This window comes from Pinus tabuliformis, chromosome 1_1, assembly GCF_031772625.1.
Source record: "Pinus tabuliformis cultivar Carrire ecotype Pingquan chromosome 1_1, CPIR1, whole genome shotgun sequence".
NCBI lineage: Eukaryota > Viridiplantae > Streptophyta > Pinopsida > Pinales > Pinaceae > Pinus > Pinus tabuliformis.
In genome coordinates this window covers 697,592,900-697,609,632 of record NC_142297.1, presented here as the reverse complement: position 1 = coordinate 697,609,632, position 16,733 = coordinate 697,592,900, and the positions used below count along the sequence as shown (strand labels likewise).

Genomic DNA, 16,733 nt, shown 5'->3' with positions numbered 1-16,733 from the left:
CACCACATCACGTCCAGGGATTTGTGCAAGGTGGAACTTCAACCTGTACACCCCCCCGAATATTTCCTTTCCACACAACTTGCAATACAAGTTTTGTCTATCATTCGGAGTTTTAGGGTCACCATATTCCCAGAAAGGATCCAATTTCCTTGGCATGTTTGTTTTTGAATTTTGAATTTGCAAACCTATGGAAAAATAAGGATTAGGAAATAGGAATTTAGGATTACATAAATGATAATAGTAAATACAAATTACAATTTAGCATTTGCAAAATTACAAGCTAATTATTTCCAAAATCCCAATTTCTAAACCCAAGTTACCCAACCAAATGCCAAAAAACAATGAAAAATCAAAAAAAATAAACAATGTTTAAAGAAAATGAGAAAATAAAAATCAAAAATTGGTTCTCATAGTCATAACAAATAACCCATCCCAAATCAATGAAAAATTTCCAAAAATTCTTTAAAAACAATGAAAAACAAAGTTTTTATAGAACCAAAACAAAAAAAAATTAATCTACATACCTGGTTTATGGACAAATTGGCGATCTTGGCTTGGATTCCTCCTAAAATCGCTTCGATTCGCTCCCACAACGGACGGCAACCCTCTCCCTCACTTCTTCTCCTTCTCCTCCGCGGCGGACTGCTGAATGAATAAAAAAAATTTCGTTTTTTCCATATAAAACCCCGCTGCCCGCGCCCCTCGCGATTTAATGCGAAAAAATCGCGATTTTATCGAAAAAATCGCGATTTTTTCGATAAAAATCGCTATAAAAAAAAAGAGGCGATTTTTTGGATAAAAATCGCGCTTTGAATCGGCAATTTAAAAAAATCGCGATTTTACGATTTAATCGCGATTTTATCGCGATGTGTGCAACACTGGTTTAGATATTAAAAAAATTGAAAAAAAATGAATATTTTTGTGCCAAACGATTTTTTCCCGCTTTTTTCCGATTTTTTCCCGATTTTAACGATTTTTTCCGCTTTTTTCCCGGCGCCGATTAAATCCCGATCGCGATGTGTGCAACACTGATTTGCAGAGTTAGTATTTTTGAAATCTAGACTTCATCACTTGCCAGATTGACCTGAAATTCTGATACGCAATGTCTACACCCTTTACCTATACTCCTATGCTTTTCTTTCAAAAATCTGAAGTTTTGCTTGGTGTTTCTAAAGTTTTCAGTTTCAGCGGTAGGATCACAGGCCAACATTATAATTCCCAACATGAGTTGCTATTAATTAATAAGATCATATCGTATATTAAGTGAATAATGACAAAAGTTGTGGAATTGATGCTTAAAACCATTCCCTGATCAGATTGTTACTCATTACCAGTACTTGATGAACAAGTGATAAATCAAAGGTGCTAAAACACATACCGTGCCGGATATACTTCTCAAATTTGATGACGGTTCATAATCGGAGCTTCAGATTTACAAGATATAAATGTAATTTACCAAAAAAAAAGTGAATAACATGGTTACAGGAAATTTCTGAAGATGAAAGCATCACTCCATGGAATTTCATGCTATGCGAAAAAGCACTCTATTCATCAAACGGGGTATTTTCTTTATATGCGTAGTAGAAGTGGAACGAAGCATGCAGATTTATAATTACTTCACAATTTATCTCCGCTTTCTCTCCCTGGCCATGGCTCTTAGATACTTCTTCTTTGAAACAAACCTGCTCTTTGGTTTCAGTTTCAACTCAGGAGTGAATTCATATGTTCCATTTCTCATACGCTCTTGTATATCTTTAAAAAACTGCATATTCAGTTTCTTAGGCCCTCCAGCTCTTAGATCCGCATACTCAGGTCCCGATATAATCTTCTCAAAAGATGCTATCAAAACATCTAAGTCAGTCATAACCTCAACAACATTTGTGTACCTCCCATCAGGCCCCTTTTTCAATTTTTTTAGGGCATTCTGCATAGCAAGTTTTCTTGCTTGCGTACCGGGAGAAATCTTTTCCCTTTTGCCTCCTCCCTTTGTTAATTCTGAAAGCGTCCTTAACCTGGGCGCCTCCTCAAACTCAAATATCTGATCTAAATACCTATCACTCTTTTCATGTGGACGAGCTGTAACAGGAATGTCATCATCATCATCATCCTCACTACCAGACCACAATGTTTTCTCTTCATCACTCCCAGACCATACACTTCTCAACTCATCACTTTTGTCACCATCTATATCTTCACTGTTTCCTTCTTTAACCTCGGAAAATATATCATCCTTTTTTTTACCTTCACCGCCATTCTCACCTTCACTGTCAGTCAAATCATAGTAATCTTTAAGTGCTTTTGATCGCAGTTCCTCGTCTTCCGAGTCGCTTCCCGTCCAGCAACAAGTTGCCTCATCCACTTCTTTTTCCCAGGCCTTCCTGTAAGCTTCATCTCCTGGTGGACCTTTGCCAAATATGTCATAGGGCTTGGCACGGTAAACAGATGAACGAGAGGCTGCAACAAGACCACAAGAAATATAGATATTCATAACTGTCAGCCTAGACTATAACTACAGCAACAGACATTGAAAGATAACACCATAGATCTAAAGTTTTCCATTATAGCTGATTTCATTGGACAATTAGAGAGGACCTATAAACTTAAATTAAGGGTGCAACTAAAGATGGCTGTGAAACAGAAAAACAAATGCAACTTTGCACAGATAAAAGAAAACATCACCGACAGGGTGTTGCAAATACTGGAAAATCAGGTGCCGAAGTTGCTGCCTATTGCTTGGCAGAAGTTCAGAAACTTGATGCAGAGAGAACTGTAGAAGTGCCGGGAAGATTGGCCGAAATTGGACTATGCACCAAAAGACTGTAATTTTAGCAAAGTTGTGAAGCTGCAAATCAGCAAGTCGGCCTCAGTAAATTGAAGGAAAAAAGTGCCAGGAGAAGCTGCCAACAGGATTGTGTCGATGATGCATTAGCATCAGTGATGGCAACATGTGGGATCCGGAGGGGCGTACCTCCAATTGTTGGCAAACTTATCAGCAGGATTCGACTGCGGTGCAGCAAGATAATGTTAAGCAATCAACCAAGAGGTAAACTTATTGGCAGCCCTACACTGGCAGGACCGAACTAAGGGACTGCAAGATAACGTTAAGCCGCCCACCAGGAGGTGAACTTATGTAACCCAGGATCAGCAGGACAGGATTCAGGCATGGCAAGCAAATATTAAACCGTCAACCATGATTCCATTCTCGCTGTGGTCTGCCCCACCCAGTTGGCATGAGTTATTAATAGGGATGGGGCCGGGTACAAGTCCAAGCCACATTGGCAAAAGAGATACCACTCAGACTTGGCAGCTAAGCCAGTGGAAGTCCAACTAAAAATAGAGATGAAAACATATGTTGAAGATGCCCTAATGGATGTAAACCACTGACAACATTATGCCAAAAGCAACTCCCCAGAGAAAAATTTCTCCAAAAGGTAATGCTTAAACTACCTCCAATTCTCCATCTGAAGCAGTCTAAGCCCTCAATTCTTGCAAAATGGCCGAACAGCGACGTAATTCCTCCACCTGACCTGCAAATAGCAGCAGGAGTAATGAACTACGAGGAACCCAATAATCTAAACTTGCAAATGACAATTGCAGATAGAATCCACATGGAGAATTGCATGAAATTCGGATACCCAATGGCATACATTGCTCTAAAATCTGCTGAAACAGATGCATGAAACTTGATATACCCGTGAGTCAAAGGCTTTAGCATATAATTCGAGATCTGGCGGTATGAACGCCTCGAGTAGAATGGTCCAGCTCTATTATTACTGTCCATGGTTTGGAGCTGTGCCCATCTCGCTGTCATAAATGGAGGCTTCCTCCAACGGAGACATGCCATGGTTGGGCGGATGGCCCTTAAAGTTCAACTTCGATACAGGGGTTTTGGGTGTGGGTTTAAAGTCCGGTGTAAGAGGCGCTCTTTATAGCAGTTCAACTTCGATACAGGGGTTTTGGGTGTGGGTTTAAAGTCCGGTGTAAGAGGCGCTCTTTATAGCAGCTGTCTATAACGCGACTTTTTGAAAGCTTTTCGGGCGGGTTTTCTGGTCGAAATCCGGCAGGAATTTATTGGAATTGCAAGTTTGATAGGTATGATTTGCACAATGAAAGCGTCCAGGGGTTTGCATAATGAAAGCGTCCCAAGGGTTTTTCAAGGTGCTGAATCCAAATATGCACTTAAAAAACCATTTTAACTGCAACAAATCAAGATTTAACCTCAATTTCTTCGGCCGGATTCCGTCACCGGAATCTCCAAAAAATCGAATTATAGACAACTCCCTCTTTATATGCATGTTCATAGCGATATAAACTGGGTGGGATTCTCTAAATCCATTTTTATGATGTATTCAAAGATACAATGATATCATTTAATTAAAAATAAAAGTTAAAATAATTTCAAAAATCTCGAAAATTGTCTTAACATTGGATAAAGCTAGACGGAACAAAATTTAAAAAACACATATGCATTGTATATATGTTTATTTATATAAATTGAAATTGAAAAAAAAAAATACAAATTCATTCTAATAATTTATTAACAAATTTGGGGAGCTTGAGAATAATGGGAAGGTTGTTGTTTGTGGAGTTTAATTCAGATGGGGAAATTCTAGCGAATTACTCCTCTAACTCATACGAATTTTGTTGAATATGGTCGGAGCCACTTGATAGGTATGTTGTTGATTGCGGGGTAGAGTTTGTTGTTGGGATATGGATGAGGATTGGGAGCAAGTGTCGTTGGTCTATCTCCGATGTGGATGGGCTCTCCTGGCTTAGAGGGAGGCTCAATGTCCTCTTTTGTTCTATAGGAATTGTGTCAACAAGGGGTTTTTGTGCCTAAACCCCTGGATTGGAGTTTGGTTAGGAACCCTATAGTCTTTCCCCCTAACACAACAACAAAGCCCTCTCCAAATTATTATAAGGATGGGGTCATTGGGTTTTCTTCAATTGAGCAGCTAGTGAGCTTGGGGACACTACAATCTTGTAGGTCATAGTTGTTTTATGCTAATAAACTAGAGGTTTCACAAGTAGAGGAGGGTTGGAAAGATAGCGGGATGTGGGTAAATCCTACGAATGATATGGGGATTTTTGTTTTGGAGGGTTTTCCCCTGGGAAGCCCACATTTGGTAAGGTCGATGGGGCCTCTGCATCAGATCGAAGAAGATTTCTCTCGTTGTAATAGCAATCTGGTTGTAGTGGTGTTGAGGTAGGAGGCTTATCGGGTCTAAGGGTAGTTGATGATAGGGTGTTTCCATAGGGAGCTACTGATTGGGCCTAGACAAATCCATTGCCCTCAGGAAGTCAGACGTCTATAGGGGCCAAGAGAAAGGAGACACAATGTGGTAAGATAAAAGGAGGAGAAGTAAAATTAGTTTTGGGGGAAGATACCCAACTACATGAGGTAATTCAGAGGGTGAATCTAGAGATGGTTGGTCAGGCTAGGAGGTGGTGTTTCAACATCAAAACCCTAAAGGCATGGATTACATAGGAGTTGGGCAAACATCTAGAGTCATTGCCCTCGGTATCATCCTTAGTTTGAGAGTCGTTTCTCCTCCTCTTCAATTCAAGGGAAGTCGCGTCTTGGGTATTCAAGCAAAATTGGAGTATTGACTCGTCCCCGATGCTCCGGAAGAAATGGATGCCTCTATTCTATGCCAATAAAGAACAATGGGCGAGCATGGCCCCCATATGGGTTTATCTATTGGGTCTTTCGGTACAATATTAGTCCTCACAGGTATTTTGATCAATTGGGAACAAACTCAGGCACTACTTGGAGGTTAACATGTCTTTTGGAGATTTTAGGGTGATGAATCTTGCGCATATATTCGTCGGTTTGAATGCTTGTGAATATCTTGTAGTAGAAATGGAGCTAAGGCTTATGGGTCCATCTCATCATCGACTTATGGATTATGAAGGCATTCCATTTTGATGTAGGAGATGCCACCAACATGGACATATAGCTAAATATTGTTCTTTGTCTTTTTGTGGTCAGAAGGGGGACTCGACCCCAAAGCCTACAAAAGCAAGAGGCCCATCCATGGCAGGGTCCTTTAGAGTAAAGTAGACACCCTCAAGAGGACAGGTGGAGAAAGAGTCATAAATTCCCTCACCTTCTCATCTAACCCTGAGGAACATAGAGGATGGTCAATGTAACAACCCCGGTGAAAAATCCATGTAATAAAAGTTAATAAATGCAAAAATAATAACCACGGTTGGTGGGACACTTATTCCAAGTTGAATGTTGGGCAAGACATCTTAGGGGGTGTTCATTTGGTTATTTATGGCTAAGGAAATGGCTAAGGCTTTGGAAAGGCAAAATGGCATTTTTGGCACATTTATTTATGAAAATAATGGAATTTAGGAGAAATAGGAGGTGAAAGGTCACAGGTTACATGTGAGGAGGAAAATGAAGGAAAATAATGGAAAATAAAGAAAATAGAGGCCTCGTTCATAAAAAGGCTTCTGAGGATCAGTTGGTAACCTTTTTGTCAGTTTAGTTTTGGAGCTCTCTCATTACTCTCTCTCTCCCACTCACTCTTGGGCACTTAGACTTTTCTTGGAGCACTTTGGCATTGGAGCAAGAAAGGCAAAGAAGGCATCAAGGAAGCAAAGATCAAGCAGGGAAATGCAAGATCAAGCGGTTACAGCAGGATCCTTTGCAGGTATCGATTTTCATGTGTATTTTCCTTGCTAGATTTGGCATGCATGGTGTTGCATGTGGTTGTTTTGTTGTTATGGCATGGGTTTTGCTAGGTGTAATAGTATTTTCAACTTAGCCTTGCCATTTCTGGATAGCCATGGTGTGATGGGGTTCTCATGTTTTGGTTGAGCTGGATTGTCGGATGGATTCAAAGCCAAGTGAGGTGGATCTTCGAAAGATAGAGCACATGGCCTAGTGGTCCCTGAACTGGATTGTGGATCATGGTAAAGCCACTAGCCTAGTGACCCTTGAGCCAAACTATGGGTTGCAGTAAAGCCAGGATTGTGTTGCCTTGGTGGGCCTAGGAATCCTTGTCGGTGAATGGCAGGATATACGGTAAATCCAAGAGGTGGTTTGCTCTTCGTTGAGCATAGTAATCCCAGGTTTGGGATATGCAGTAAAGCCTAGAGAGTGGGTCTCAATTTAGGGCCTAGTGATCTGAGTTTGGATTGCGGTAAAGCCTGTTATGATGTGTTCATTGTGTTGGCCTAGTGATCCAAGATGGATTACGGTAAAGCCTGGTTTCTATTTATGAGGGTGAGGTGGTTTAGCCTCGGTATGCCCTGGTTGGTTCTTTTGGTTTGAGTCCCACATTCATGCTTGGAATATGGCACGGGGGTGAATGGATGAAGAGAGATTTGGCTCAGCCATTCTATGGTCAGGTGGAACATGGTAGTCCCATCTCCAATTGGTTTTGCATTCATTAATGATAAATTCGTTCCCTTGGTTTTCATGTGTAAATGTATTGGTTTATATGTGGATTTTATGGCTGATATATTGATGGTATTTTTGTTACTACTATGTTGGTTATATGTATGTTTTATGATAGCATCTATGTATGGCTCTCAGTATTATCATACAAGTGGAAATATAGTCTGAATTACACAAAGCCTTAGCTCGGAAGCTATCCAGCTCTCAGTACAAACCCTCTGCTGCTCATAGACAGTCAAAGGCTTCTCACAAACCTTCTCCTCTGCTCTCCAAGCCTCCTATTTCCTTGTGCAGTTTTCCTTGGGGTCCAGTGCCGCCACTTGTGTGAATTGGCCTCTTCACACACTCACTAACCTCTGATCTAACTGCATAAACCTGAAGGAGATAAATCCTCATCATGGATGAACTTCCTTTATAGGAAAAATATTCATCCAACTGATAGTACTTCGTCCCACATCTAATCTCAACTGGGTCTCTGACAGAACTGACATGCATAAGTTATCAGTGAGTGAATACATAGTTATCTGAAAATAATAGTTGTCACATGCATGCAAGCATCAACAAACCATATCTCATTAATTTAACAACTTGTTAAATTAATCTAACTGAACTTGACTAAGTTAAACTAAGTCAACTGATCCTCTCAATATAGAACTCATCCTTAATTCCTCAATCAGTGGAGAAATAATTGCATGTTCTCACAAAGACTTCAAGTTTGATTTTCCTTAACTAATTAACTCGTGGAGAATTAATTAATTAATATTCCAAACTACTGGTAAGACCAAATTCGAATTTACTTCCTATAGATAGACCAAGGACTGCTATAAATAGGAAAGGAACCAGAAATGCTATTTTTAGAAGATGTTATTTTTAGCAGTTTCACCTCTCACCCAAGGTGGCCAAACTGCTATTTTTAGAAGTGTTATTTTTAGCAGTTCTGTTTTTAGCACTTCCTAAATTTAGCATTTCTTATTGCACACTTTTCAACACTCCCTCTCAACAAGAAAGGCTTCCTCTCGAACCCGATCCTATAACTCTGGAATGTTCTGCATGCAACACATCTACGAAGTGTGGTTGCTCCAGCAACACTCCGAATAAAAAAACTCCTAATTGACCACTCTGTTGGGCTAGAAACATACTCTGATGCTGAAGCTCTACCTACTGCTGACAAGTGCTCCCTCTCATCTTGTGCTACTGCAACATCTCCATGCATCTTGTACCATTGCACCCTTCTCTGTGCTATCCTGCATTGTGCAACACACTTGTGCCTCTCGCATTGTTGTAGTCTACATGCTCTGCGCTGTCTTCGGATTCCCTACACTGTAGCTCTCTCTGCCACCCCATCCGCATCTATCTCTACCCAATCAGTTAGTTCCTACTACTCCACATCGAGGCTCCCGTAGCAAGGTCTCATCCAAGAGGTTGGGTACCTCAAGGATCCTACCCCTCCTCCTTGGGACGATCACTCTATATCGCCCCACCTCCTACCTGGAGGTATGGCTTCATGTGATCCCTCTGCGCACCTAGCTCTAATTTTCCCCCTACTGGAGGTCTCTGCATGAGTAGATGTCTCTATTCAATCTCCTCTCAGCTTCCCATGTTGTGGCTGCTCCAAAACCTCCTGAAGTTGCTGCACTAATCGTGGCTCCTCCACAATTGTCTGAGACTTCTTCTGGCTCTACATGTTGAGAAGTAATTTACTCTCCCTCTCAACCACCAAGTATCTAACCTTTGCCTTGCTCCTCAAGGCTTTGCATGCATCTTGTACCTCAAGTGCATACAGGTTCTTGGCTAGCACACCAATCTATTTCCACTTTCCCGCCGTCACGAAATTTTCTAGAAAAAGAGCTGATTTTAAATCAGCGATATCTCCCTCATCTGAACTCTGATTCAGCTGATTTTTTTATTTTTTATTTTGGGTATTTTTCCGCAAGGAATCCAAATCTGCTATTTATTTCTGAAAATTTTGTACAAAAATTTTTAGATCTGCTCTGCAAACTCTCGGCCCAAAACTCAAAAATTTGAAATCTCCTCTCAGTATATTGTTCTCTCCTTGATCACCTGTGCTCTGATACCATGTAGAATTTTGTAGAATTTTTCCTACAAATATGCTAGCTTTGATACCATGTAGAACTTTTTCTACAAATCAGCTAGCTCTGATACCATGTAGAACTTTTCTACAAATCAGCTAGCTCCAATACCATGTAGAAATTTCCCACCTGTAGATCATCTGGTAATGCAATGTACTAAAGCAAAACACTTGATCTACTTCTACAAACAATTTAGCAGAAGCTTAATCAACAATGAGCAACATCAAGCATGAACACATATAACTGATAAGAAGGAATCAATCACACATAACACAGAAGAATTTACCCAGGGAAAGCACCTGCCTAAAACCCCATCTCTGTATTATCATACAAGTGGAAATATAGTCTGGATTACACAAGGCCTTAGCTTGGAAGCTATCCAACTCTCAGTAAAAACCCTTTGTTGCTCATAGACAGTGAAGGCTTCTCTCAAACCTTCTCCTCTACCCTCCAAGCCTCCTATTTCCTTATGCAGTTTTCCTTGGGGTCCAATGTTGCCACCTGTGTGAATTGGTTTCTTCACACACTCACTAACCTCTGATCTAACTGCACAAACCTGAAGGAGATAAATCCTCATCATGGATGAGCTTCCTTTATAGGAAAAATATTCATCCAACTGATAGTACACACCTGATCTCAACTAGGTCTCTGATAGAACTGACATGCATCAGTTATCCATGAGTGAATACACAGTTATCTGAAAATAATAGTTGTCACATGCATGCAAGCATCAATAAACTATATCTCATTAATTTAACAACTTGTTAAATTAATCTAACTGAACTTGACTAAGTTAAACTAAGTCAACTGATCCTCTCAATATAGAACTCATCCTTAATTCCTCACTCAGTGGAGAAAATCAAGGACACATTCCCCAATCAGTGGAGAAATAATTGCATGTTCTCACAAAGACTTCAAGTTTGCTTTTCCTTAACTAATTAACTCATAGAGAATTAATTAATTAATATTCCAAACTGTTGGTAAGACCAAATTTGAATTTACTTCCTATAAATAGACCAGGGACTGCTATAAATAGGAAGGGACCCAGAAATGTTATTTTTAGAAGATGTTATTTTTAGCAGTTTCACCTCTCACCCAAGGTGGCCAAAATGCTTATTGGCCAAACTGCTATTTTTAGAAGTGCTATTTTTAGCACTTCCTAAATTTAGCATTTCTTGTTGCACACTTTTCAACTTAATAGATAATAATGCAGCAAATGACATGAGGGAACAATGGTTCTTAGTGATCCTCAGATAAATATGAGATCCATATGCTTAACTATGTTGTTTACACCCGTAAATTACATGTTTGTGATATGTTTGACGAAATGCCTGTCATGGCTAGTAGAGGTCTGGTGGAGGACTTGCTTAAGTATTTTCTCTAGCATCATTATTTCCCTGTTATTTTATGGTTCTGAAGATGTCATGAAATTCTAGGCAGTGACCTGGGCTCTGGGCTTGAAAAAGTGGCTTAATTCCCATGGACGCTGGCATAGAACTGACAAAAAGAGTCCCTGGACGCTGGCAGGCAGGCCTATGAGAGTGTCCAGAGGTTCCTGGACGCTGTCATGCCCATATCATGAGAGTGACTGGGGGTTAAGTTGATCAAAAGTTTAGTGGGACCCTGGGCCAAGTTGTTTAAAGTGTTGGCATGGTTCGCAGGGGTTCTATAGCTTATGTGGAAGGTATGTGTGTTATGTTTCCATCGATTCTGTTACACAAAAATATCGTCACCATGATTATTTGCAGTCAATATGGGTCTATCATCACATGTACTGTACTCCTAAGCAAGTCTCGGACCTCAGCTCTTCAAGTCAAGCTTTGGAAATGAGAGAAAGACATTAAAAATCAATGTAACTCTGGTTCTGCACTTTCTCTCACTGTCACCTGCGGTCCCGCACCTTTTGTTTACAAAAACTGTGGACCTGCCCGCTCTGTCCCTAACGGTGTGTGTGCGGACCCATGTGAAAGTCAAAAGGCGCAAGTTTTATCTTAAAAAGCTCACTTTGGGTTAATTCTAGAGGATTCTAGAAGGAATTTTGACGTGGATTGTTCGCTCTGAGGTGGTTCATGCATCCCAAAAGAGAAGGAGCTAATCCCTTGATGAGAGGAGCTATCCCTTTGAACGGGGGATTTATCCCTTTGAAGGAGGACTTAGTAACCTCCCTCCATTGCACTATAAATACAGGCATTGGGCTGGTTGCTGGGGAGGTTAGAAGCTGAACATTTTTTAGGGTAAATGTTGGTGAAATCAAGACTTCCTAGTTGAGCTTAAGAGGAGAGATCACATACTTTTTTGGCTTCATTGGGGAGTGAGTGAAACTTGTCAAAGTACAGGAGACTTCTTGCTGGACCCTGGGAGGAGCTTGTACAACATCAAGGCAAAGGTTGTAAAGTTCTTCTTCTTTTGAATTAATACAATCAAACTCATTTTTCTCAACAAGTATCTTATGTTATTTGTTTCATGGACTCCTTGACTTTCATGTTAAATATGTTTTATGATATTGGCTTTTCAGGTGCTATTTAATTTGTTTGCCTTGTTTGTGTTTGCAGATTCGCGACAAAGGAGCTCATTTGGATCAAAGGAGGGATGGCATCCACAAACTTGCGTTGGACCTAAGGTAGGCCCTAAAAACACTTATTTGCCATTGTTTATAAAAGCATATTTAGAGAAAGATAGTGTCTGGTTGGTTTGCTTGTCATTAGGTCTTCTTTAGATTCTAGGAAGGTCTATCTTGTCCGCAAGATCGACTTATTCCGTGTGACAAAATGGACCGCACTTTGTCTACATGGAAGGTGCGGACCCCGAGCTTTTTCCCAATGGAGAAAAAGTCGGGGTCCGCAGGCCAACAGTGGTAAACCTGTGGGCCCCCGCGCGCGGTTTTTATGCCTAAAAACCCTCCCAAAAATGAAATAAATGACTAAAACAAAAATTGAAACGGTTAAAAATGAAGAGTAGGATGATATGGATTACCTGGAGAAGACGATGTTCGATTCCGACGGTTGGTTTTTCCGCAATCTTCACGGGAAGTTTTCTGAGCAAAAGCACTATTTTCTCACCCAAAACTCAAACGGTAAAAATGAATTGACGAAGGCCCTTTTTATAAGTTTTTTGAGTAAATAAATTGCAAATTTATTTATGTTTCACTTTGAAAAGGTATTTTTGTTACATTTTTATCCATTTCAAACAAGTATGAGTAATGTTTGTGTTTTTGTCCAGGATAACGGATTATTCAGGCGAAATCTATCATTTTCAACAAAAAAACATTGTCACCTTTAAGCTCTTTTCTGACTCCTGAAACATGAAAAGATTGCCGAGTGTTTCTTTTAAACTCGTTAAAACGGAATTAAAAGATGGTCCACTTACAACTCTTTTCCGACCGTAAAAACATGAAAAGATTGCCGGATTTTTGTCATTTCAAATTCGATATCGGTTATAAACCGACGTGTCGTTGATCGCTTTTTTACTTTTTCGGATCAAGGGCACTAATGACGAAAAGTACTCCTTGGTTGTAAAAGATCAAGCGGTTCTCTCAAGTATTATTTTATACTTTTTCGGGCTTGGGAGACACAAATTTACGAAAAAGGTCAACCCTGGAGTCTTCTTCAGTTTTGCAGACTCTCTAAAATTGAAAAACGTTGAGTTTCTCCTACACTGGACTCGTTAAAATCTCACAGTAAAGGACCTGTTCAAATACAGGCAGGAACGAGCCACTCCTTCTTAGGGTTCGAATTTAAACTAAGTTGGACTCATCCGAAGGATGAGCTTATAATCAAGCAAATGTTATCCTCCTCAAGCTTGTCAAAAATAAAGAGGTACTTGCCAGAAATGGTGGGGGAAAAGAGAGAAAAATGAGTTTGTTTGTCATACTTTGTAACCACTCTTGAACACGACACCTTTATTCACCTGAGTTGGGACATCCTTTGCCTAACAGTTGATCAAAACACATTGAAAGTCTTCAGCCGGTTTCTAGGTATTAACTTTGGGTCAATTGTCATCAAACCATCTGTCGTGTCGTTATGTATTCAAGAGGTCACTGCCAATAAGCCATTCATCTGCAAAATATCTGTCATCCATCTTGACCATCCCTGAGTCAGTCCTTGCAACTAAATTTCTTCAACTTGATCTATGATTTTGTGTTGTGGGTCTGCCTACGACGGATCGCTTTCTATCGACATCAGCTCATTATTTAGAAAGATGATCTAGAAATCGTCAGTACCTTGAGATCTGCATGCCTCAATGGCAGGTTTCTCGCCTTCGACGACAGGTTGCATCATTGACCTTCGATAAAAGGATTCCATGACGTGTTCGACATCAACACATTTATTCACATCTCATGGATTGAATTGGGTACTTTGAGAGCCATTGACATCACTGATGGTTTCTCTCACACTTGTTAACAGTTTACATCATTGACTGGTAATCAAGTGGTTTCTACCATGTTCGACATCAACACATTCATTCGCATGGATAGAATCGTACTGTTTCGGGAAGTAGAAATGAAGACCTTGGATCTAGTTTCCACAATCCAGGCTGCAAGGAATTTTGTATTCATTATATAATGGACTATTCATAAATAGATGGTTGCGTCCATACTGTGTCCACCTGAGTCTATACTTGTGATGTTTTACAAGATCATTCCTATATCAGAGCAGTAGTTAGTTTTTCTAGTCAGTTTTGATCTAAGTATGGGAATGCCTACCTCAGCGATGATATGATCTCATATATATATCTTGCATTGAATGTTTTTACAGGTTCCAATCGGGCTCTCCACAAGATGATCCTCGAAATGATAAAGTACTTCACTCTTCCTAAATGATCAATGAAATCCTCATCTACTACAGACTTTGCACTTTAGGGGGCAATCTGTTACACAAAAATATCATCACCATGATTATTTGCAGTCAGTATGGGTCTATCATCACTTGTACTGTCCTCCTAAGCAAGTCTCAGACCTCAGCTCTTCAAGTCAAGCTTTGGAAATGAGAGAAAGACATTAAAAATCAATGTAACTTTGGTTCCGCACTTTCTCTCACTGTCACCTGCAGTCCCGCACCTTCTGTTTACAAAAACTGCGGACCTGCCCGCTCTGTCCCTAACGATGTGGGTGCGGACCTCTGTGAAAGTCAAAAGGCGCAAGTTTTATCTTAAAAAACTCACTTTGGGTTAATTCTAGAGGATTCTAGAAGGAATTTTGACGTGGATTGTTCGCTCTGAGGTGGTTCATGCATCCCAAAAGAGAAGGAGCTAATCCCTTGATGAGAGGAGCTATCCCTTTGAAGGAGGGCTTTATCCCTTTGAAGGAGGACTTAGTAACCTCCCTCCATTGCACTATAAATACAGGCATTGGGCTGGTTGCTGGGGAGGTTAGAAGCTGAACATTTTTGAGGGTAAATGTTGGTGAAATCAAGACTTCCTAGTTGAGCTTAAGAGGAGAGATCACATACCTTTTTGGCTTCATTGGGGAGTGAGTGAAACTTGTCAAAGTATAGGAGACTTTTTGCTGGACCCTGGGAGGAGCTTGTACAGCGTCAAGGCAAAGGTTGTAAAGTTCTTCTTCTTTTGAATTAATACAATCAAACTCATTTTTCTCAACAAGTATCTTATGTTATTTGTTTCATGGACTCCTTGACTTTCATGTTAAATATGTTTTATGATATTGGATTTCCAGGTGCTATTTAATTTGTTTGCCTTGTTTGTGTTTGCAGATTCGCGACAAAGGAGCTCATTTGGATCAAAGGAGGGAGGGCATCCACAAACTTGCGTTGGACCTAAGGTAGGCCCTAAAAACACTTATTTGCCATTATTTATAAAAGCATATTTAGAGAAAGATAGTGTCTGGTTGGTTTGCTTGTCATTCTTCTTTAGATTCTAGGAAGGTCTATCTTGTCCGCAAGATCGACTTATTCCGTGTGACAGATTCCACTTCCTTAAGGTCACATAGGAGGTCGAATCCAACCATAGTAGCCTCTCATTGCATGTTTACCCCGGTTGGCTAGTTACTTGGGTAGATGTGGGAGGAGGGTGTTACAGAGTGGTATCAGAGCATGGTTCACCCCTCGGACTAGATGGGCGGTGTGTGTTGGTCGTGCATGCATGTTAGTTGTATTTGTGTGTTTTACACTTGCATTCCATGTGATTGTTGCATTTGCATGATGTTGATCATGGTTGTAGTGATGTCATCAAGTGGCATTTGATGTTGATTTTGTGGAGTGCATCGTCATGAATATATGATTGGTTACATGTTGTTATATGTCACTTACATGTTGTCATGTCTCGCTTACATGTATCATTTTGCATGATTGGTTACGTTCTTGTATGTTTGATTACATGTATCAGTCTTGTAGGGTTGGTTGCAAGTATTGATCACTTATGCTCGATTACATGCGTTCATGCGTATGTGTAATTGATTATGCATTGCTTATGCATGTTGATGGTTGCATGAGACAATGTGTACAGTGGAGTAATGGTTGTTGTCATGCATGAGGTCATAGCATGCATTGTTGATATGAACTTGCATTGATGACTGAAACCTAGCTAGAATGATGTGCATGTGTTGATGCACTTACTTGTTATATGTCTATATGCTATTATGATTATGTTATACATGTATCATGCTGATTTTTTGATCTTGCAGACAAGGTATCATCCCCGAGCTATGCTAAGGTATGTTGATTTATTGTGATTTGGTTTAGCTGACATAGTATGCCTTGTAGGAAAGAAGGTCAAAATGAATGGCAAGATGGTAGACTACAAAGGCTCTCCCTATGAATCAGATGAGCAGTGTGGTGGGAACTCTTCTGATTTGGCAAATACATTGAGAAATTTGAAGGAGGAAATAAGGAGTTGTAAGGCAGATAATGATAGGATCATATAGGCACAAGAGAAACAAGCAGAGGTTAATGTTATACTTCTTCAGAGTTTGTCAGAATTGCAGTGACAAGGGCCACTTTGGATCAACCATGGACATGAGGATAAAACTAATGGGGCATATGGTAGTAGGTCTCATGGTGGTCACATTTTAGATAGAGATGACACTATTAGAGATGATAAGTTGTTGGATACTCCAGATAGGAGAGGTGATGGATATAGGTACTATTCTAGTTCTGGTTCTGATAGACATCATGATCGTCATCATTATCATCCTTACAGGAGGAGTGATAGGGGATACTTGCCAGATGAGTTTAAGAAAGAAAAGCCACCTACTTTTGATGGAGATGTGAAGAAGTCAG

At 40.1% G+C, this 16,733-nt stretch overlaps 1 protein-coding gene and 1 long non-coding RNA gene across 3 annotated transcripts; both read right to left on the bottom strand.

Annotated features, from left to right (window-relative positions):
• Nucleotides 1-1,270: 1,270 nt before the first annotated feature.
• LOC149215383 (uncharacterized) lies at nt 1,271-3,964 on the bottom strand. 2 transcript variants are annotated; one of them, XM_089392611.1, is made up of 3 exons: nt 3,648-3,964; nt 3,448-3,527; nt 1,271-2,454 (listed from the first exon to the last, which is right to left on the bottom strand). In XM_089392611.1, the coding sequence occupies exons 1-3, from the start codon at nt 3,842-3,844 to the stop codon at nt 1,625-1,627; spliced, it is 1,107 nt and encodes a 368-aa protein (XP_089248737.1). In that variant the 5' UTR covers nt 3,845-3,964; the 3' UTR covers nt 1,271-1,624. The 2 variants fall into 2 exon arrangements, with proteins under 2 accessions (XP_089248737.1, XP_089248738.1); XM_089392612.1 differs by having other exon boundaries at nt 3,693-3,964.
• Nucleotides 2,804-3,440, bottom strand: LOC149215384 (uncharacterized). Its single transcript, XR_016251027.1, has 2 exons — nt 2,969-3,440; nt 2,804-2,842 (listed from the first exon to the last, which is right to left on the bottom strand). It is a non-coding gene; the product is annotated as an uncharacterized LOC149215384 (long non-coding RNA).
• Nucleotides 3,965-16,733: the final 12,769 nt, after the last annotated feature.

What these genes read in the sequence shown, in the direction of transcription:
- LOC149215383 (XM_089392611.1), bottom strand. Translation starts at nt 3,844, where the DNA reads ATGGCATGTCTCCGTTGGAGGAAGCCTCCATTTATGACAGCGAGATGG. An exon ending in TCAGCAGATTTTAGAGCAAT is followed by an intron (nt 3,528 to 3,647) that starts GTATGCCATTGG and finishes TGCTATTTGCAG; the next exon opens with GTCAGGTGGAGGAATTACGT. An exon ending in CTTCAGATGGAGAATTGGAG is followed by an intron (nt 2,455 to 3,447) that starts GTAGTTTAAGCA and finishes GTCTTGTTGCAG; the next exon opens with CCTCTCGTTCATCTGTTTAC.